The sequence below is a fragment of the Rousettus aegyptiacus genome, unplaced genomic scaffold (genome assembly GCF_014176215.1).
Source record: "Rousettus aegyptiacus isolate mRouAeg1 unplaced genomic scaffold, mRouAeg1.p scaffold_m13_p_2, whole genome shotgun sequence".
NCBI lineage: Eukaryota > Metazoa > Chordata > Mammalia > Chiroptera > Pteropodidae > Rousettus > Rousettus aegyptiacus.
Window position 1 is genome coordinate 77,906,283 of NW_023416295.1, and position 23,800 is coordinate 77,930,082.

At 43.3% G+C, this 23,800-nt stretch overlaps 1 protein-coding gene across 1 annotated transcript in view; it reads right to left on the minus strand.

Annotated features, from left to right (window-relative positions):
• The window catches only part of GPR39 (G protein-coupled receptor 39), a 182,344-nt gene extending 160,543 nt beyond the window's left edge, over nucleotides 1-21,801 (minus strand). Inside the window, exons 1-2 of the mRNA XM_016156293.2 lie at nucleotides 21,747-21,801; nucleotides 20,279-21,229 (exon numbers count right to left, since the gene is read on the minus strand). Coding sequence (XP_016011779.2) covers nucleotides 20,279-21,134 — 856 coding nt within the window. The 5' untranslated portion in view covers nucleotides 21,135-21,229; nucleotides 21,747-21,801. The remainder of the gene's footprint in view (nucleotides 1-20,278; nucleotides 21,230-21,746) is intronic.
• Between the last annotated feature and the right edge of the window lie 1,999 nt (nucleotides 21,802-23,800).

The following is a 23,800-nucleotide window of genomic DNA, read 5'->3' on the forward strand; positions in this document are numbered from 1 at the left end:
GCTCTGAAATGCTTTAGCTGTGCTCACCAGGAATTCCTTTCTTCCAGCTGACCCTGACATTAACGGCTGTCAAACTTTGTTAACTGGTAGATCTCTTTCTTGTATCTGTAAAGTCATTAACCCAAGCAATGGGTTGGCTTTTACTTGCCCACTCCTGGAACTCAAATTAATGTCAAGGGAACCTTCAATTGCTATTCTCCTTTCCTCTATCAATCTATCACCCAACTCACCATGCCTCCCACCTAAGCTGCTCACGCCTCTTGGTTAACACTCCTCGGAAGGGGCAAAAAGAAGACTGGAATCCAGTGGTCCAGCTCCAGAGTCCATGTTCTCCAGTCAGCCACCCCTTGGCCCAGTCTGGCCAAGAACCACAGCTCAGGCTATTGTGGGGCAGATGGAAGGGGTTTTTTGGACCTTTCTGCCACAACAGTATTCATTGCAATTAATCTCTGTCAGAAAACTGTCACCGGTCCTTTGCCCAACATTTCCTCCAGTAGTATTACCAGCAAGGAAAGGATTCTGTCCTTGGGAAGAGGCTGGGGTTTGTGACCTGCTGTCAGCATAGTGGGTCTCTGAGCTGTTTTTTTAGAACCAACTTCAAGACATTGTCTGCTGCCCACAAATCTTTTCGGCCCCATTCTGTAGCCACAAGACAACGGGGCTGGAAGGGCATAAGCAGGTGTCAGGCTTTGGTGAAGCTCACAGACCCTGACCATGCCCCCTGGACTCCACTTCCTCGGTAAACAAATGTGTGAAACAACCTGGTCCAGCAGCCCAGGAAGTGGGACACCTGGAAAACTGAAGATGGTCTGTGCTATATAGTGGTGCTCAGACTCTTTAAAAAACAAGCAAACAAGCATTAGGCCAAGCAAACGAAACTTATCCTGGCCACCTCCAGACTGTGCATTGTGATCTCCATCTGAGGACTCAGGAAAAAATGAACATTCTGCGTTCCACAGAATTTTTTTAAAAATCACAGTTCTCTTCAGAGCCATCTAAGTCTGTGTCAGAATGGAACCACTTTAGAAATGCACCTCCAAACAATCATCTGAAGCAAATTAAAGTGTTTTTCCCAAACTATCCTTTTTCTGGAAGGTATTCAATCAGAATGTTCCTTCGCAACTTTCTATTCTCTTTCTAAGTGGTAGCATTTTGCTATATGGAAAAGATAAGGACAGTCTCAAACCTATCCGAAGGCATCTAATTTTCCTGTAATAAAAGCCCCACCATTGTTATGTTGAGTCGTATCTGAGCCACCTGCATAGGACAACTATACTTTCAATAGAGCTATTAAAGTAATCTGTCCTCCTTCAAAGACATTTGCCAAGAACCTCCTAGCATATGGCTTCCATGTGTCGAAAGGCTATTTCTGCCCACCCAGGATACTTCATTTTGAGCTGCCCATTAGCTCGTCATCAAGATACTGCTACGGAAAAAAAAAATGTAGCCACTCACTTTTGGTTTTCTCTTGATTTTTAAAAATCAATGATGGGCTTGACTACATTATGATTTTCCAGGTTTAATGATTTATTTAGATCAAATCTCACATCGCATGAATATTACAAATAGCCAGGTGAAACAGGATGAAGAATCACATTTGCAATTTGGCCTCGCAGTTTATTTATGTTGGAAAAATGGAAAGCTGCCTCACGGGGGAATAGTCTTATGAATGTTATTATAAATGGCATCATGACTGTAGCCCAGCATTTTGGCATTTGGCACTAATCACTGATATGCCACATGTCAAAAGAACTGCACATATACATGTTCAGTGCTACATATTAATGTACCTTGAGAGGAAAGCAGGTGAATTCTTGACAACCATGAAGGAGGAAATGATCAGTCGCATGGGTGTGTGTGTCTCCCTCCCCTCCAGTGGGTAGGCACTGTGTGCCCTTAGGAGTGACAGAGGGCAGAGAGAATGCCTAAAGGGTGATTCAGAGCTAAGTAAGGCTTCCAACATAAAACAGTGATCATGTACATTGGAGCTGAAGGCACGGGTTGGCAAATGTTTTCTTTAAAGGGCCAGATAGTAAATATTTTAGGCTTTACAGGGCCACATAGTCGCTGTCACGTATTCTTTTTTTTTCTATAGTTCTTTAATAATATAAAACTATTACAGAAAGAGGCCTTGCCTGTATGTAATCTGATGACCCCCCAGCCTAAGTAAATTAAGTGGTTGTCTGCCAGTGACCTCAGGCCAACAGGGCATGTAAAACTCATGAAAGTAGCTCAGGATCCTCCTGTGTGAGTTGGAGCTATGGCCTGACTATACCCAAGCATAGATTATATGTGACTGGTTGGACCTTGCATGCCTGTTTGTCTCTACTCCTTGACTGCAACCATGATCCTTCCGGCCAGGAACTGCAAATGCCCCTTCAGATTGAGCTCAAATGCTGCTCTGACTGCTGCAGCATGCCCATTTCTTCCCCGAGCCCCCAACGCTGCCCCATACACTAAGCAATTCGGATATGGCGACACTGCTTATGACAACAGCTACTAACTTCCTCATAACACTTGATGCTCCACCAAACATTTTCACCAGCTCAAGTGTCAATTGCAGCCAAACAGAAAGGCTTTCAAAGATCAAGTGTGTTGTCCAAGATCTCATGACTAGGAAGAGGCAAATAGGACTTGAATCCGAGGCTGTGTAGCCTCCTACACCACTCAGCTGCCCTCCATTCTCCCTTCACCTCTCCGTCTTCCTTCTCTGAGGGCTTGCAGTTTCCTTGAAATCAAGAACATGCCTTGTCTGTTGCCCTCCTGGGCAGAGTCCAATTACTAAGGGCCTGGCACATAATGGCCACTCAGTAAATACCTCACTTTGACTTAGAGGTGAAGTCCAGGTACACAGGCTGAGAAGACATGGAAGACCATTAGGTACAAGGCAGGAAAAGAGAATGAGGCAGCAGCTGCTTGCCCACACCCACAGACCCAGATATACTTCAGTCACAAAAACGGTCACCCCAGCAGGTGATGCTGTAAGGAGCCACACCTCATACTTTCTAGTCTCCTCTAGTACCCTCATGCCTGCCTGCCCATCACACAAACTCCCTGCATCTTTCTTCCCAAGCTCATTCCTATGAGCATCCAAGAAGGAATATGGTGCAGTGCAAAGTGTTTCAAACTGTAGGTCAAGACTTATTAGTGATCATAAACTCAATTTAGTGGCTCAAGGCTGACATTCTTATTAATGAAATGGATAGAAAAGACCAAAATGCATTTCACATTCTAAGGTAAGAATGGGTGAACATTGTTCGGTGAAAATTTGTTTGTTCTGCATGCATGTGTGTGTTCATGTACCTGTGTGTACATGTGTGTGCTGTGCTACAATTTAAAAGTTCAAGCAACTCTAGAGAAGTGGTAATACCACAAGCTCTGGAGCCCATCTACCCCAGGTCAAATCCGCTGTTGCCACTTAATTATAGTGTTATCTTAGGCAAGTTCTTTAAACTCTCTTATTTGTAAAGTCAATAACTATACCCACCTCATAGAGTTTTTGTGAGAATTCAATGAATGAATATAGAAAGGCTTTTAGAACAGCTGACACACAGCCAGTATTCAAAAAACAAAAAAGTCACCTACTACAATTAGTGCTCACAATCATCTATATAACACTGATGCAGGATGAAGGGATTATATTTCTATTATCCCATCTGAATGATGGAGACTTAGGCAGGGAGAGATGGACCCAGAGAGCCCAACCAGAACCCAGAATTTCTACCTATTTGCTACCTACAAGGCAATACTATCCCGCATCACTGAAATTTCTTCTAGCCACAGGGGCTCTTTACTAAGCTTAGTATGATTACAAATATTATCTGCTACCAACATTTCACTGCTTCGTGATAAGGATTGATGAGACACCAGCTTTAAAGTGCTTAGAGCACCTCGCAGACAAGTGTGGTATAAATTTAGAATGTCATTTGAACATTTCATTATTATTATTAAAATGGGCAAAATGAAAAGAACATGATTTCAGCATCACACGTTTTAATGGACATCGGGAATGTGGATTCTGGGAATAACCGGTTACCACGGTGCCTCCATCTCAGATCGACTTAGACATAAGTAATGTCTAAGTTATCAACTTTGTTTATTTCACAGTAAAAGTCATCTTTCCTTCCCCGGGCAGAGTTTTGTGTGTTTTCAGAAATAAAGCTTGGCTTGATGACACTCTTTCCAAAATTCATTTTGATATATCGATTGCCACAGCCAATAATGCCCTGGCCTTACAAGTACATAAAGAAAACATTGTGTTCATTTATCAAAAGCTCCCACCTAGAATGGTTGCCAGGGCCTGGAGCTGCCTATGCTCTTCCAGTGACTTCTCAAAGAATAAAAGTCAAAGGCAAACAATTTCAGAAGTATAAGGAGCTCAGGTTGCTTCTGAGCCTAAACCTCTCCATCTGGGAAGAACGTAGAGCTGGGGCTACCAGAGAATGTTCCAGAGGCTCCTCAAAGCCAGCAAGAATCACCTTTTCTGGACTGCCACTTTTACTCTGTGAAAGGAACTTAAAACATTTTTATATTGCCTCTGGCAGTGACATATGATGGAATGCAAAAGTCTATGCATCTTTACAATACAGAGGAAACTTAGCAGACTTTCTACTCTATGGAGTGCTTAAGACTAGAACTCAGATGCGCCTTTGGTGTTATTTCTGTAGAGACTTTTAAGACAGACTCCTCAAATGCCCCCCCTTCACACTTCCTTGAAGAAGTAAGTTGAGATTGGCTCAATATGATACATCAGTAGCCCAGCAGGGACTAAAACAAAGTTCTCTTGAGTCCTCAGCCAGAATTCTTTTTGTAATGTGACAAAGTCACTATAGGAAACTAGATTTCACTAAGGAACTATTTTATACCAGGCACTACACTGGAGGCCTGTACATACTTTCCACTGAAGCTCAAATCAACCTTTGGAGTCAGAGTATGTCCAATGTAGAGATAATGAAACTGAAGTTCAGAAATGCTTTGCCCAAGTCTCACATACTTGTGAGTGATGGAAAGGAGATTAGAATGTATATCTTTTGGGCCATTCCACTACATTTCTTTGTAGATCAGGAGACTGTGCTCACATATCACATTAAATTTATACTGGCATAGGCTGGACAACGTCCAACCAAAACATCAGGTCCTAATCCCTAGAATCTGCAAATGTTACCTTATAAGGAAAAAGGATCTTTGTACATATGGTTAAATTAAGGATTTAAAGAGAGAGATTATCCTGAATTAATAGCATAGGCTCTAAATTCCTCCAGATTATCCTCATAAAAGGGAGGAGGTAAGGGGAGATTTGACAGGAGAAGGTGCTGTGAAGATAGAGCAGGGAGAGATTTGAAGATACTAGCCTTAGAGATCGGAGTGATGCAGCCAGAGCCAAGAAATGGTGGCAGCCACCAGAAACTAGAAGAGGCAAGGGCAAGGGAGGGATTCTCCCTCAGAGCCTCCTGAGGGTGTGCAGCCCTGTTGACACCTCGATTCCAGCCTGGTGAAACAGATTTCAGACTTCTGGCCTCCAGAACTGTGACAGCATACATTTCTGTCATTTTAAGCCACCAAGTCTGCGGTAATTGTTACAGTAGACATTGGAAACTAACACACCACTCTCATCATCATTCAAATCATTTAAGAAAATCATTTAAGAAAAAGTCTTTACATACTCATGGCCACATCCACTCTGAAGTCTACACATGTCATATTCTCTCCGCCTATTCTCAGTGCATGTAGCTCCCCAGGCTCCCCAGGGAAGGCTCAAGGTGCATGTGCCTCCCACTCAGAAGTCACCCACCACCAAGAGAAAAGACTGTGAGGAATTGCTTTGGAGAGCAGCCTCCTTGCTTCCCAACATGCAGGGTGAGAAAACAGCAACTATGTACTCCAGTGATAGAATCTAGCTAACAACAAAATTCAATAATTAATCAGAGTTTCAACATGAAACTCAAACATTTTCCAAAAACAAAAAAAATTTCACAAATGACTTTTTTCTTTCTTAAAGAATGTTTGAAATTTTCAGAAAGCAAAGAATTTACCTCGTTTATTCCCTATTTTGCATGGTAGATATCCTTGGCCTCAAATGTGGGATTTCATATCTGAAACAAGGAGTCTCAGCTTCAAGCTACTATCATATGAAAACATAATTGGAAAATGTTTGAAGAGGCAGGAGGTGCATGTGGCCCAGAGGCAGGATGCAGATTTTTGTCCTCTGGGTCTAAGTTCAAATAGAAACTGATTTTGTGGTGATGAAAAGCCACAGTCCAATACCTGGTCAGTGACCTGGGTGAATGATTCAGGCTCCCAGGCAGGAAACAAGGCCAGTGGATTTGGTATCAACCAGCCTTCTGAAAGCTAGATTTTGGAAGGGGGAGTCTCTGATCCTGGTCCCATCCCCATTCCTTCTAAATAGCTCACACACTAATGTGACCTGAACCCTGGGGAACATCACCAACAACTCAGCGAGAGAAAGGCGATACAGAAAGAGAGATCCACAAGAGAACAGAGTAGAAGAAAAATCCACCTAGCGTGAAGAAACTCAGCAACAATGGCACTGTGATCATCAAGATCCATGAGGTCCCTGCAGGGAGTCTGCTGTTTCTGCTCCTGGCTCTGTCACCTGCTTTCCTGGGCACAGCATCAATTCTCCTATGCGGACCATGCCTCTCATTGCATGGGATACTGTTCATCATGCTGTTCCACTCCGTCTCACCAGGGAGTGGGCACACCTCAGCTAGTCTAATAAGAGCCTTGCCCTGAAAATCTGACCATGAATAGAGTGACAACAAAGGTAGGAGAATGCCTGAAGCTGCTATCTCCTTGACAGTGGAGCACAAGCAGGCTGTCCACAAATTTCTTCCTCTAGATCCTTGAACAGTCTGGTTCTTTAGCCTTTCCTTGCATTCTGTGAACTACTCTTAATACTTCCAGAAAAGTCCTTTTTTTTCCTTCTTAATAAGTCAAGATCAGGTTTTGTGGCTTACAGACAAAAAACCTTGGCACAGCCACCAAATTCAAGGTCTCAAAGGCCAGGCCCAGCCTGCCTTTCCAATTCCTTCTTACCCCACTCTCAGTCCTGGCCCCATACTGGAATCATGTGCAGAGCTTTAAAAATAAAGATGCCCAGGGTCCCAGCCCTGACAATTTGGCTGTGAATGAAGTGGAGCATTGTTTAATACTCCACCGATGATTCCGATATATAGCAGGTTGACAACGACCACCCCTCATGACGTTTCATGGCCAAACCTGTTGATTCACTGTCATTGAAACCTGTAGCACCATACCATTTCCACACTTGCACTCCTCACACTGCCTCCCCTGTCTGCAACACACATTGTAGCCATCTCAGTCTCCTTGTTCTCCTTCTTGCCAATCCTCTTCTCAAAAGCCTTCCATGGCTCCCCATTGCTTCCAATATATAATCCAAATCCTTTGACTAGCTATCAATTTCCTCCATTTTTGACCCCATCTACTTTCCAATCTAGATTCACTATCTATTACTCCCCTCTGGGTCCTCCACTCCAGTCCAATTGTTCTATCACCCATTACCTGGACATAAGAGTTCATAGTACAAATAACAAAGCTTATTCCAATATAACTGGAAATGAGGCTGTTACTTTTTTCCACATAATCCTTAGGAGGGCCAGAGAACCAAGAAATGCAATTGAGATGCAACCAGGAAATACATTAGATTATACCACCCGACTATGCCCATGGAAACCCTACTACAGAGGCACTGTCAACACCTGGACTAGGACTACCCTTAGTTCTCCTGTCGTCATTCTCTCTCAGTGCCATTCTGTCCATACACTGGCCCTGTCCCTAAGGAGACTCCACGTGATTGCTGCTCCTTCCCATCACTCTCGTATAAAAGAGAGCCCTATGCCAATGTAGATGATGATGCAGCCCAGGTCACATGCTATACCCTAGCTTCAAGAGGTGCTGGGAAAACAAGTTTCTGACCACTACCTTAGAGAAGCAGGATTCCAAGAGAAGGAAAATCCCCAAACATAAGAGAGGTATTCAAAAGCTGTCAGGCAGCCTAAAGCAAGACAAATGTACACCAGACTTGGCACTTGGTTTCTTTCCTCCCCATCCCTCACCACCCAGAACTAGTCTCAGAGCTAGAGCACATTCTCTTTTAAGAGACCATTTCTCTGTTTTGGGAAATAACAATGGACTGGGAGGTCATATCTCAGCTCAACTCTCAATGGGTGATGACCTCGAATAATTCTGGAAAATTATTCGAGCAAGCCTCATGATGATGATGTTATAAGGAATAGAGATAAAATATAAAAGCTGGCCCCTTGGCTGTCTGGTCCAGTGCTCTGCCAGCCTTGGTCAGCTGAGTCCTAGAGCAGAAGGAGCAACAGGAAGCACTTTGAACAAAACAACTACTTCAAATGAAGGACCAAATGCCTCATTTTATGGCACCTCATAAGCCCCTGTGAATTTTCATACAACACGAGAAAAGGAAGCCTCCCCTAAACTTCACTGAGATTGAATTTTACCATGCTGCAAAACCTGGCTTGGAGCCAGGTTTAAGTTTTAGTGATATGAAGTTTCTTGTGCCCAAATGTCATGGAGCAAATTCCCACCAGTTACAACTACAGAGCAAGCTACAGAGCAAGCTATATAAGAAGGATTTAGTCATTCCCAATTCATCCTCTTCTATTCTTTTTGAGTTAAAGAAGAGTGTTTTTCACACTTTTAGATTTCCATAAGAATTACAGGGACTTGTTAAAATGCAGATTCTAATTTGGTAGATGTGGCCTGACACTCTACATTTTAGCATTTCCCAGTGATGTTGAGGTGATGCTACATGGACTGCACTGTGAATATCAACATGGCAGACACCATCTCTGGGATAGGTGAAGTCCAATTAACCACCTCATCCAAAATTCTGGAGCCCGGAACCAGTTTACTTCATAAATAGCCAGTGCCCCCAACTCTTCATCAAGGGTATTTTTAGGCTTTCCTCTACAAAGTTCCACCTCTATACTTTGATGCCCCAACTAGAGAAAGATTAAGCTCCTCAAAGGGGGAAACCAGCATCTTAATCTCTACAGGCCTAACAATAGTATGTATATTTTAGGCTTTCATAAATATTTGATGAATGAAGCACCAAAATGAAATGCAAAGACCTGTTGGGGTAATTAGAGCAAGGTAAAGCCAGTCCCAGAAGGCTTCCTGGAGAAATGGGCCCTCAAGAGATTCAATAATGAGGAAAACCAGAGGCTCAAGAAGGAAAACAGCTTGCTTGTACATAAGTTTCCTTCATCCTCTGGAAAGCAACCTTCAATCACCAAGGCCTCTTGTTTGCCTCCTCTGTCAAGACAAACTTGAACTTGAAAAAGAATGACAACCCATCAGCTGTCCTTCAAGTATACAAAACATGTAGTTGTCGTTTCAATATTTAACCCTTCAAAAATACAGCATCAAGTGGATCCACAAATTTCCCAGAAAGCTTTCTTTTGGCTGAGTATATCATATCTTCCAAAGAGCAATATATATATCCAGAGACCAAATGACTTCGACTCTGCCCAAACACCCTGTGTGTATTACTTTATTTCTAAGGTAAGCTGGATATTTTTTCCCCTTCACTAGAGAAAAAGGATGGCTTTTCTCCATAAGTTCCATGAATCTCATCACTCCCAACTGGGCCTGAATCCCATTTCTGCATGCCTTTAGTTTCACAACCAGTTAGACATTTAACAAGTACAATAGCAATTTGATGCTGCAGCCTTGCCTCCTGATCTCCGTCTGTCAGATTCTGGTAACACCACTGTTCCAACTATCAGCCTCCCTCGAAATGTGTAAAGCAGTGTGATGAGATGTCTGAAAAACCTCTGGCTGCCAGAAGAGCTCTTATACACAGTACATGTAAACAGGAAATTTTGTTAAGTTTCTCAATCGGTGGAAACCCTAACAACAGAAAATGGTAAGATTTATCAGCCCAAGACATCTCCTTATTCAGAGTTGCTTCCAGCACTGGGGCTGGCATCCTCCTCCCTTTATCCACTTGGAGCTCAATGATAAAGAATGTAGGCACTCTCATCTCCAGTGAGGAAGGCTCTGGGAAGCAGCAAAGCTGCCCAGACGTTCATTGTTTCGCCAAACATTTATTCAGTGCCTACTAAGTGCCAGGCTATGAAGAAAAATAGGCTACCAAAAGGATAACTAGATCAATTCAATAAAGTCTTCCTCTTTGACAACCGAGGTATACTGGATTCCAAAAATCTAGCTGGTGGGACACAAATGACAATTTTTGAATTCTTAAACAAAAGTGTAAAAGTCCAGTGAAAATTCCATGATGCCCTGGAACTTGGTGAACTTCTTGATCATCGAGCACTTAGCAGCCGCTCAATAAATGGTTGGTGATTCAAGAAATGGCTGGTCCATGGGTGCAGTTCTTGGAGGATGGGATGTTTCAAAGAGAAGGTTTAGAGATTGGGCCTTTCTTGGAAGACACAACTAAGACAGGACATGTGTTTACCTTGCAGCCAGCCACCTTACCAGAGTTCAGAGAATGTATTAGTTTTCTATTGCTGCATAACAAATTAATACAAATGTAGTGGCTTCAAACATCTATTTATTAGCTCACAGCTCTGTAGATCAGAACTCCAGGCATGGCATATCTGATTGGGGTCTCAAGGTGTTGAGTCTTTAGGGGGAAATCTACTTCTCAGCTAATTCAGGTCCCCACTCCCTTGCTGGATTTCAGCTTCTAAAAGCTATATCCCCTGCTGGTGGTTCCCTCAACTTTCACAGCCAGTAATGGAGAATGTCTCCCCCATGAAACCCCTCTTATGCTTTGAATCTCTCTGACCTCCCATCTCTGACCTCCAAACCTAGATTTAAAGGATCATGTGACTTTATTAAGCCCACACAGAAAATTGCTCTATTTTAAAGTCAACTAATTTGGTACCTAAATTATTTCTTTAAGATTCCTTCACTGCAACACCTCAATTAGTGTTTGATTAAGTGGGAGGAAGTATGTACACACCAGCATTCAGGAATTTTGGGAGCCATCTCAGGTTTCTGCCTACCACAGAAAGAAAGGCAAACAGCAGAAGTGCCTTGCTGAGGATCAGTATTTGTGTGGTTTCCCTCCTTTCCAGGAGCAGCAGCCACTGTATGAGATTTTAATCCCTGAATCTTCTAAACAGTGCGCAGGCACTCTGTGCCCAGACCAGTAGGGGAGGTTGAACAAATATGAGTGTGCAAGGTCTCTGATTTCAGGGGCCTCCCAGGACAGTCAGAGAGAAAACACTTATGCCCTCATCTGAGAAATGACTAAGATGGCTCATCATTTGTGGGACAATCAGTATAGGAAGGCTTCAAGGAAGAAGTGGGGACTTGAAATTGCTGTTGACAATGAGCAAGCCATTGAGTGAGAGTGACTGCAACCCAGCTCAGCTCCCTAGAGCTTCCTCCTGACCAGAGTATAAGCAATGTTAGGGCAGCTGGGGCCTTTGTGCTAGTAAAAAACATGAGGAGCTGAATGGAAGCAGCAAAGCCTAAGAAAACCAAGAGTCAGTGGTCTGGCTGATGGCAGGAAGAACTGACAGGCCTCAGCCGCTCTCCCATGATTGCGTCTCAGTGCAGGTTGTCTCCTTTTCACTCTGGGAACATAACCAAGCCTGAATTTTAACTCAAATTCCAATGCCCCCAGGACAGCACCACACTTTTGCTGTGCTGCTTTACTCCTTAAAACCCTTCAATGACTTCCAAGGAGAAATTTCAAACCCCTGAGCTTTGGTCTTGTCTGAACTGGCTGTGCGGTGACTGATCTAGTCCACCAGGCTGGGCTCATGATACATTAAGGGGAGAGCCACAGAGCTGAGCAATTCCTTTTCACTCTTCACAAAGTCTGACTTTCAAGACAATTGCCTAACTGAAGAGGTCAAGAAATCCAGCTTCTGGACTCAAAATAGATCCTTTGTACTAAGCAGTACCTGCTTCTTCCTTCCCTGAGCTGATGAGCCTCAATGTTCAGACTTGTGGGCTATGGCTGCAAGTGAATGCAATTTAAGGGGGAAATAAAAAAACATATTGGTTGATTATTTTGAAAATATTGCTCAGATTGCATCCTCTTTCCATCACCTGGAGTACCTCCTTGTTAACAAGTGGCAAAAGGGCCTGCCAAGAAATAATTTTTAGAGTTATTTCATTGTATTAACATCTTCTTAAACAGAGCTCAACAAGAACTGTTAACGCCACCCTAATCACTTTCCTTTCATGCTTACTTCTGGCACGTACATAAGGAAAAGGCTGCTATTCAGGGGCTGATTAACATAGACTGTTCCTTTGCTCAGTGGAGGCGAAATCTTAAGTGTCCTCCATGATGGTTTAGCTTTTCAGAGTCCTGGGAGGAATCAGATCCCTTTCAAAGAGAGTATCTTTAGGTTCAAACTAATCAGAAGATTTTGGAAGAATGATGAACTTCCATAGGAAAGCATGCTCAAAAGAAAACAGAACATCATTTCCCAATTTCAAGTTGAATCTCTTTCATTTGTTTATTCAGTCAATGAATACTTGTTGAACATCCGCCACGTGCCAGACACTGTGCTAGGATGGAGGTACAGTGCTAGGGAGCAAAATTATGGATAACTCCTGCCCTCAAGGAATTAAAAGGAAGACAGACATCAATTGAGTGATCTCACAATTAAATGTAAAATTATAACTGTGAGTCTTGTTTCAAGGAAGTTTTAATCAAGTTAGGAAGGATGGGCCCGGCTTCCCGGGGAAGATGTTAACTTGGTGAAGAGGCTGGTGGGAGGCAGGTAGAGCATAGAGTTAAGACAGCAAAGCCTTCTGGGCAGAGGAAACAGCATGTACTAAGGCCAAGAGATAGGAGAGAGGAGGAAATGCAGCGGGCCAGTGAAGCAGAGCAATTAAGGGGTGTTATGGACTGAAATATCCCCCCCACACACACACATTCACATGTCGAAGCTCCCAAGGTGACAATATTTGGAGATAGGGCCTTCAGGGAAGTAATTAAGGTTAAATGAAATCATAGCGTGGGGCCCTAATCCAATAGGATTGGTGCACTTTTAAGAAGACGAAGATATACCAGAGATCTCTCTCTTGGAGTATGCACAGAGGAAGGGGCATGTGAGGACTTAGTGGGGAGGCTGCTATTTGCAAACTAAGGAAGACATCTCACCAGAAACCAACATTGCCAGCACCTTAAGCTCAGATTTCTAGTTTCCAGAACTATGAGAAAATAAATGCCTGTTGTTTAAGTTACTCCGTCTGTAGTATTTTGTTATGTCAGTACAAGCAGACTAATACAAGGGGAGAATTGCACTTGATAGAGTTGGAGAGGCAGCGACTATGAGTGGCCTTATGTTAAGAATTTTGACCCTTGACACAAGAGCCATGGGAAGCCACTGATAACCTTGAATTTGATGGGGTTGTAGATGGGGCTATCGATGAGACTCCAGTGGCTGCAGGATGAAGAATAGCCTGGACAAAGCAAGAGTGGATGCAGATATTCCTCCAGCGATGACATATCAAGTTAAGGTCCCTCACCTAGAAAGCAGACTTGCTGGAAGCAAAGATAAAAGGCATTCCAGGAGCTTGACTTCTTTGAAGGTCTTTGCAAAGGAAGGTGCCCACTAGACAGCAGGGCCTGGATGAGGCCCTGAACACTTACTTGTTCACAGGAACTTACAGCAGCAGTGATAACCAGTCTTCTCTCCAGTGCTCAGTAAGCAGCCTCAGTAAGGAATAGAGGTCGAGAGTCAGTTAGATAGTGCCAGGGTTGCCAACCATGGGGGGAGGAGGGCAGAAGGAAAAGATAGTGAGGTGACCATGTCATCCAAGTGGTGGATCAGAGGACCTTGTCTGCTGGGGCAGGTCAGGGATCCTTGACTCTTAGTTCAATATTCCTCTGTGCTGTCCCAACTTGCGAATGGCTTTTATTCTGAATGGTTTTAGCATTAATAAACTGAGCGATTTGCTCAGCTGAGGTCTCTGCCACCTTGTTATACTTTGGCAGCCCCCACGAGGCATGCAACTAAGACAAATGAACAGACTTGCTAATGAATGCGGACTGGGATGCCAATGTTCCCTTCCACAAGAACTATGCATCTCTCCAGCAGAGAAATGAAATCTTTGAGACAGTCTGATTATAAAAATAAAGCAGCATTATTATATTTGTCTACCAGGCTGATCACAGGACACTTGCAATTTATGACAGATATCACAAGGAGAAAAATAAGCATGAAATATCATTTATTATAGCTACATCTATACCAATAAAGGGAAGAAGATAATAGAGGTAGCAGCCTGAATATTTGAGGCAAAACTTTTTCCTGAAATATTGAAACATTTGAATCAAAATAATATCTTACACTGAAAAAGTCACTAATTTAATTTTGGTAATATTTCCCTGAGACACTGAGTTGGTATGTCCCTTTATACCACAGAAGAAGCTTTTGCTAAGAAAATGAATAACATAAACATGGCTATTAAGACCAGTATTTAAACTAGTCAAAAAAACAGCTGTTTAAAATTCTTCTGGTACTTTAGAAACATTTTAAGGCATCCATTTCCATGTAATGGGTTGATATGCACTATGGTATAAAGTTTGATTTTGTTTTGGGGGTTTGGCCTGCACATGGGGTGCAGAAATTCATGAAGTCAATGAAAGGGGAGCTGGAGAAACACATGAATCAGATGTCAAGCCACTCACAAATGAAAGTCTGGCCAATTTAGGCCAGTCAATCCTGAAAGAATGAAAAATTGACAAGAATGATGCCAGGACAGGTGCTTTATCGTAAGGGCTATAAATTGCAAAGCATTAAGAGAAGCCCTTGGGAGAAAGCCCTTGACATAATCTTGCTGAGAAAATCAGACACAAAGGCCATCACACAATTTTGTCAGAAAAATTATGCCCTCAAAAAAGCCACACTTGTTTCATTCTGAAAAATTATAAGAATTAACATATAATTATAACTTGTTTGATAAAATATAAGACAAATTTCTTTTCATAATTTCCACTTTTGTTTTTCATAACGAAGTCCCAATCAAACCTCTTTTCACATGAAATTTTGGATTCCATTTTAAAGAACTAAGAGTTTCAGGTACTGATTGTCCTCAGATAAAGAGGACTTACTGTCAATATCTCAGTTCTCTCTCTCTCTCCCCCCAATCCTCCCCCATTCTCTTTCTCCCTCTCCATGGTCAGCATATATATGTGTGTGTGTGTGTATATATATATATATATATATATATATACACACACACATACACACATGACTTGACCTCTAAATCTAGGGTCTAAAAACCCAGAGAGTATGATTCAGATCTCCTTTTCCCTGGCCCACCTCCCACAAATATCTAAATGTATATTAACTTTCTTTTTGGAGTAGTTGATTGTAGAAGGAACTCTCAATCTTTTTTCCATTCAAATACACATGATGGATGATGTGTCCATATTCAAGATTTTCTCCCAGGAGCCACCCAAATTAATGTATGATTCCTGCCACTACATGCAATTCCTTCCCTTTCTCTCCGACTCAGGAGAGCACATCAGAATGCAAAAGAATGTCATTATTATAGAGTCTTGAATATTTTATGATGTTTCTTTAACTTTGTAATTTCATGATTGCCTGTAAAACTTTTTTTCATAACTGTAGTTGGAAGCCAGTCACTGCCCTACAGATCTCTAGGAGGTGGCTATAACCAATTCCCAATCACTTTATGCTCTTAAAAGTCACTAATTAAAACTACAGTATACTTATTTTATTTTTTTAGAACTTTAGAGAAATTTTAATAAGTTTAATTAAGCATTCTTGATCAATTTGACTTCTTTTTACTTTGTATTTATAATCTAAGGTAATTTAATACATGTCGTACATACACAAGTTGATAACAAAGCATTCCGAACCAGGGAAATTTGACTGTTTGGATAGCCCAAGTTTAGTGTTACAGAAATAACTAAAGGTTGTTTTTATTAATGATGGACTTTTTTCTAACTCGATGACTTACCACATGAATAAGTTTTTCTTCTCATAGTCCCATATCTTTCTCAGTTTCACCACTTACTCTCTGTCCCTTGAAGGTATATTTAAGTTCTTGAAACTGTGTATCTTCCAGAAAACAGAATTAATTCTGGTGCCCTCATCAATGAGTTGATATAAGCATGACTGCCTTGCACATAGTATATACTCAATAAATTGTAGCTATTACTATTGCTCAATGGCATTTTCCCTTAATATTACTCCTGCAAATGTTCAATATTCTTTTATATTTTAATCTTTAAAGAGACTGCTTTTGTTCTCTATCGCTGTTATATAAGTTACTACAAATTTAGTGGCTTAAAACAATATAAATTTATTATCTTCTGGGGGTCAGATGTCCAAAATTGGTTTTATTGAGCTACTATCAATGTGTTGGCAGGGTTGGATTCCTATCTGGAGGTCCTAGGCAGGACTCTATTTCCTTACTTTGCCTGGCTTCTAGAGACCACTACATTTTTTTTTCTTTCTTTTCTAGTAACTGGGAGTTTGTAGCTCTTAATCCCTTTCACCTTTTTTATGCATCCCCTAAACTCCCTTCTCTCTGGCAATGATCAATTTGTTCTCTGTTTCTATGAGTCTGTTTTCATTTTGTTTTGTTTGTTCTTTCTTTTGTTTTTAGATTCTACACATAAGTGAAATCATGAGGTATTTGTCTTTCTCTGTTCGACTTATTTCACTCAGCATAATACTCCTAGGTCCATCCATGCCATTGCAAATAGAAATATTTCATTCTTATTTATGGCTGAGTAATATTCCATTGCATATATGTACCACAACTTCTTTATCCATCCTTCTATCGATGAACACCTAGGTTGCTTCCATATCTTGACTATTATAAATAACATAGGGGTGCATGTATCTTTCTGAGTTAATGTTTTCTTTCTTTCTTTTTTTTTTTTTTTTTTTTTTTTGGCTAAATACCCCAAAGTGGAATTACTGGGTCATATGGTAGTTCTATTATTAATTTTTTTGAGGAACCTCCATACTCTTTTCCATACTGGCTGCATCAATTTACAATCATGCACACATATGCACAGACACACAAAGCTACAGTATACTTCTTTTATACTACCTTGTTGTTCCATTTTGAGTAGGTGGCATCTAACAGCAAGTCACATGTGCAATAGACACAAACACGAGTGTCCGTGGACCTGGATGCTACATGCATTGAGAATAGCTCCAAGTGATAGCTGACAAAGATAAGATGGCAGATCTGAAAAAGCTTATTGAAAAGAAGGCTCATTTTGTATATTCTCAACAACTATGGAACAAAGAGCCAAATGTACCAGTTTCTTCCCTCCAGCAGAGGCAGGAATCCAGATCGGCAACCTCTGTTCTGGCATCATACAAATATTACCATGGCCATATTAGCTATAACTTTGCAAAAAGTACTAAGTCTAGCACTAATTTCTCACAGAGCTGACAAGAGTCATGAAGAGACACTCATGTTTCCAAGAATGTACACTTTTATATTATTTTTGTTTTCTCCTACAAATTGCTTGAGAACTAGGAGACGTCCCAGCATCTTTCTCTCCGAGAGTTCCAAATTTGTTTTCATTATTCACCAGCCTAGTACCTCAACTAGACTGAGACACAATTGCAAAAGATGTAGAAAAGAAAAGTATTAGTTTCTACATAGACACCCTCATCTTGGGTAGATTTATGAATTTCACTTCTGTTATGCAGAAGATAGCATTTTTAACAATGAGGGGAGAAATCCTTAATTGTTTTTTTATTGCCTCAAGACCTCCAAAGACAACTTGTGCTATGTCATCATTTACATTTCACATTAAATGCAAAATGTTTGAAATGAGCAAATATTTGTTTTAATTTGCTACATCTGTTAACTGAAATGCTAAAAAGACAGCTAACTCACTATATTAAGTTCAGCTATTTGTAAACAATTTATATATTCATTTGTTCTGGGTTAAAAATGCCCCAAAGCTGAAATTTTATGAAACCCACAAATTAAATTGCATTGTATTAATCTGATGGATGCAGGCCATGATTTCTTCTTCTTCACTCCATTAATTTATTTCCTAACTTGAGTTAATTAGTGAGGTTCCTATTTGTAAAAGCTCTTTGAATTTATTGAGAAGGACACATTTGCAAGAACTGCTTTGAAAACCTACTGCAGAAGAAATGGGCTAAATACAAAAAGGGCAAAATTTCCCCAAGATATTATTGCACATTGAGTACTTGACTGCCATTCAACAATCTTTAAGCAGAGAACACAGTGGGTGATGAATACATAGTTGTTATAAGAAGGAGAGAACCAGAAGTAAGAAATGAGAGCAGCAGTGAGAACTAACCCGTTCCAGGTGATTACTAACTGCATGAGCTACCTCCAAGGTCCTATTCATCTCTGAATAAAAATCTGTGTCATTCTGATTTCATGCTTCAAAATGAAGACTGACTTTAATGTGGAACAATACCCCCTGGGAGGAGAAAAGACATCTATGCAGAGAAACACAAAAATCAGAGATTGGTCCAATACACAACAAAGAGAGATCAATAATCAATTATTTTTCCTTGGTGAAATGCAGCCTTGATATTCCTAAATCAGAGTAGGAGACAGTGTCCTGAACTCAACAAAAAGAAAAAAAGGAAAAGAGAAGGAAAGTAAATTGATTCACACTAAAAGCATAAATTACTACTAAAAGTTTAAGATATGCCTAAGGGTGTTTGGGGAAGGGAGAACTAGGCTTTCAACAGATGTTCAAGTTTTAAGCAAATACAATGTTCATTTCTTTCTGGAATACTTTGGGCAGCAGCCAGTGGATAAAAGAGATTGACCTTAGTTGGGTGCCCTTCTCAAGCCCCTCAGACAAAGCTACCTGCTTACTCCGGTTTCCAGAAAGGCTGGCCCTAGGAGGCAGCGATAAACAGCACCAGCCTAATCTAGGTAGCACCTTCCTTGTCAAAGTTCTACTTTATTTCATTTTCCCTTCACCAGGAGACTATGAAAGCCACAGGATGCCAGTCATTTTCCTGTCCTGAGAAGCAAGGTGAGAATCTGGGAGCTGCATTGAATTTGAACTAGATTTTCTCTAAGCCTCATATTCCTCCTCTATAGAATGAAAATATGAATCGTCTAGCATAGCCCCTGATGCAGAGTAGGCATCCAAAAAGTGCAAACTCCCTCCTCTCATTTCATACACAGAGTGAAGTCAAGTCAGCTGTAGGAATCATACCAGAAGTCAGGCAGGACTGAGACAAGAGCAGGTTCTTTCCATCACTCCACAATTGCCTTCGATTTTTCCTTCCTGTCTAACTCCTGGTCTTGGAACCTGTTACTCAGGTTTCCCACACCAAAACAAACAGTACCATGATTTATTTCTTCCCCTGAGACCACATCGAAAAGGGGCAGGAGCAGAAAGGAAGCACTGGTTATATCACAGTCCCAGGCGGCAGCCACCAGGCCCTCTTTTGAAGGTTTGGGGGTCTGCAAATAGATGGTGGGCTCCTTCCCTTCTGATTGAAGGAACTGACTTTAAATATTTGCGTCACAGCAAATGGTTGGAAAATGAAGCTTTTTCTCTGCTTGGGAATTGGGTATTTTAGATGATCTATCAAGTCCCAGAAATCTGTGGAGCCAGATTTTCTGAATCAGACAAACAAGCAGGTGGACCTGCATGTTTCTCTGCTCAGATAAAGAACAGACCCACTACAGCAGACATTCAAGCCCCTCCCTGGGGAGTGCTTGACTGAGGGCTCCAGTTTCTTAAGACTGGATAGGAGATCACCCTGGAGAAATAACATAGAAGCCTGGAGAGTTTGTGTTCCTGACAGCTTTGCTTCTCCAAAGGAGAAGAAAAATGGGAACAAAATCTAACTGCCTGAGAAGGGTTCTCCAGGGTAAAGATAAGCTAGATAATATTGTTCTCTTTTAACTCCCAAGTACCTGGTCTTTCTCAAAGGACTTTTACCTCTTCCTCATTACCTAATTTGACCCCCACATTTCCCAGTATTATTATCCCCATTCTATCCAAGATATTTTGTGACTTGCCAGAGGTCCCAGCGGTGCTCTTCTGGAATATACCCAGACCTTCTGACTCCTGGTCTAGTGCTGTTTTCACTATAACCTTAATCCCTCAAACAGAGAAGAAACAATCGGAGGCTCAGATCAATACCTCTTCAGCCTCAAGAACTTAAGTATACACTCTCAAGGCAAAACATGGGTGAAGAGGGCCACAGGGAGTCATGGAGAGGGGTTAGAGGCATTCTCAGGCTGCCCTCCACCCAGGACTCACTCAGGAAGAGGATAGTCTGCCTCCTGGCCGCCCTGCTCTCCTGGCTCTCCGATTTCCTCAGCTGCTGCTGCTGCTCCTGCCCAGCCAGCGAGGCCTGCTTGCTCCTCCTGAGCACCTCCATCATATTCCAGCACATGAAGGCCACGGCGACCAGGACCACGAGATACACCACGAAGGCGCCGAAGATGCTGGTCTGGAACACGGTCCAGCGGCTCGAGAGACTGGTACAAATGGACATGTTGGAGGTCTCTGGTTGCTCCTGGTGGCGGGTGAGCGAGCGGTTGCAAGAGAGACCCCGGTAACTGCGCACCTGCACCAGGGGGTACTCAACTCCCATGGCAAAAAGCAAAGGCAATGCCACCAGGGTAGAGGTGATCCAGACGAAGCCAATCAGCAGCTTCACCTGGCAGGGCCCAGACACGGCTTTATACCGGAAAGGGTGGCAGATAGCAATATAGCGCTCGAAGCTGAGCGTCAGCACGTGCAGCAGCGTGGCATAGCTGCAGGTCTCGAAGAGAAAATTGTGAAGCTTACAGGTCAGGGTGTAGCTGGGTTTGGTCAGGGGGTTCCAGATGATGCTGTAGAACTCCACGGGCATGCCAATGAGGAACACCAAGATGTCCGAGCAAGCCAGACTCACCATGTGATCCGTCACCTCCTTCTGCAGGTAGCCTTTCTTTTGCAGCACCTGGGTGACACGAATGGTGACACTGTTCCCCAGGATGCCTGCCACGAAGATGACGAGGTTCACCAGGATGAGAGTGATTTTGATCCAGGTGGCCACCTCGAATTCGGGGACATGGCTGTGATCAATAACATTGGGGCAGTCACTGCCGGAGCCTCGCGGTGAAGCCATCAGGAAGAAAGTCACGACACCTTCTCAGCTTCGCTCCTCTCAACAGAGCCCAAAGTTCTTGGCTGCAGCGCAGAAGGGCTTTCACTCGGGCTTACCTGGAAAAGGCAACTTAGTGTTTCGGGTGCTTTCATAGAAACTTCCTGGAGCAGTCCAACCTCTCAGAGGCCCGGGAGGCGCCTGGAGGTGGAGTTTGGGGCGTGTGTGTTGTGAGGCGGCGAGAGCGCAGCGGAAGGAGGTTCTAATCTCCTGGCAGAGAATGCGCCCCGCAGGCCCCAGTGCGCCCGCCCTTCTCCTACATACCCCGGGAGCGCTCTGCCCTGCAGCACTGTGCTCCCCTCTCTGCTGCTTGGCACTTGCCCGTACCAGTCAACCCTCCAGGAGCTCCCTCTTCGGCGGGTCAGCGATCAATCATTAACCACTGCTGACTGTGCCCAGCAGCCGGGCTGCGGACTCAGCCCAGCGGCAGGGTTTGACTTAACTCGCAGATACGGTTCCGAAATCAAATCTTGGCTCGGGAGCACGGGGCAGCGGTGGCCCCATCTCCCCCGCCACCCACGCGGTCAGCTCAGTGGCCGCCTACCCAGGAGTAGCAGGTTACCCCAACGCGCGTACCTGGGGTAACAGTGTAGCCCGGGGGATATCAGAGTGCGCTCCCGGGCTTGGAGTCCAGGATTGAGGCTGGGAAAGACAAACTTTCCCTCTCCTGCCCTGCCCCCTCTGCCACTTCGAAGGTTGGGCCACCGCCAGTTTAGGGGCGACTGGACCCGGGAGCCCGCGTCTGTCGCGGGCCAGTTGGCCGGGCTGGCCTCGAGGCAGCAAGCGTTCGCTTCCTTGGTGCCCGGCCTCTGCCTTTAGGGCCCTGGGGTGTTCGTAGTGAATTGTTGGGCTGTGCATTGCCTGAAGCGGCTGCCTTGGGAAGTCTGCCCGGAGCAAACTAATAAGGTCTCTCCAAAAGTCCTGCCTCTCCCCAAAGCCTCCAGGTGTTCCGCACGGGGCCTGCTTCGTCTTCCAGCTGAGGGATGCAAGAAGAGCGGGGGGGGGGGGGGGGGGGGGAGAGCGGGGGGAGGGGGGAGAGTGTTCTTCCTTTCATATTCACTCCACAGTTCGGACCCCTCTCTACGGGCAGCGGCTGCGGGGAGTTTTTAATTGGGGGCATGTATATGGATGAAGATGCCACCATCAGCCACGATGCCGCTGGTTGGGAAGCCCGTTATTCGGAAGGAGCTCCAGCCAAGACGTCAAGGATCGCAGAATTAGGCTGCTAGGCAGTCCAGACAGGGCTACAGAGTGAAAATGGCATTAGGGATCATAGCATTGAGAGAGAGAGAGTGAGAGAGAGAGACAGAGAGACAGAGAGAGAGAGAGACAGAGAGAGAAAGAGAGAAACCCCTATTGGGCCCATTTTCATTTTCTAGTTCCCAAATCAGAGGGGATGGTGTGGGGAGAAGGAGGGGGGCTATCCTGTGCATTGCAGAATGTTTAACACCGACATCCTCCTGTTTCCTCGTAGTTATACACAAAATGCCTCCGGACATTGACAAATGTCTTCTGAGGGGTCGAAATAGCCCCAGGTGAAGAACTACTACCTTGAAGGAAGAAAATAGATGCCCTTGATCTGTCCATCATAAGGGCCTCTCACTGGGCTTGTGCTAAAAATGTCCTCAAATTATCAAAACCGACACCGCTTCCCTGTGGAGTGACCATTTAAAAGATGAAGATGCTTCGGAATCCAAAGGATAGGTGCTTCCCCAAGGCCATAATACAATGAGTGAGAGATTTGAAATTAACCCAGATCTGTCAAACTTTGAGTCTACACTCCTAACAGGGAGGGAATTCTGGAAGCACAGTAGGTACTCAGGAAATGAATCCAGAATGATGCGCAGAAGGATATAGGGATTGTCTTTTCTGAACCCAACTCTAAGCACATGGTCTGAGGACCTCAGGAAATATTTAATTTTGACACTGTCTCTGTTCGTTCTCTCTGTTAAATTATAAGCTCCAAGACCAAGAACTATATCTTCTTTCTCTCTGACACCTCTCCACAGCTCCCTAATTATATGTTTTGGCAGAGCCCTCTCCAGTCTTCATGTATTTGACTTACTTGCTGGCTGGGACACTCTGAACTCATTTCCTTATTGGTGAAGTGTGCTTAGCTAAAGGACCTCTCAAGGGCAATAAAACTTTTCCCACAAGTTCATGGGGTAAGCATAGACTCTCAGGGCTTCATAACCACAGATTAGAATCCTGAATGGACTCCTCTGCAAAAGACCCAGGTTGTTTGCTCTCCCAGAGCTATTGGGAAGAAAATGGTCTAGGAAGACACATACCCCAGCCTGCCTCGCAGCAGCAGCAGCAGCAGCAGCAGCAGCAGCATACATAGACACTAGTTGTTCCCTGCCCACTTCTTTCTTCTCCATAGAAATTAAGCAGGGACGTTCACAAGTATTTCTCAGCCACAGACACTTCCTTTGACATCCTTGGTCATTCTCTGTGTCCCTTATTTCATGCCAGGGAATTTCCCATAATTTCTTTCAATCCTCACAAGGCTTGAAATAAAGTGAACATTATTACCCCCATGTTACAGATGAAGAAATAAATATTGGAGGAATTAAGTGACCTACCATAAAGGGTTAGAGGCCAGGATTCAAACTCAGGTCTGCCTGGCA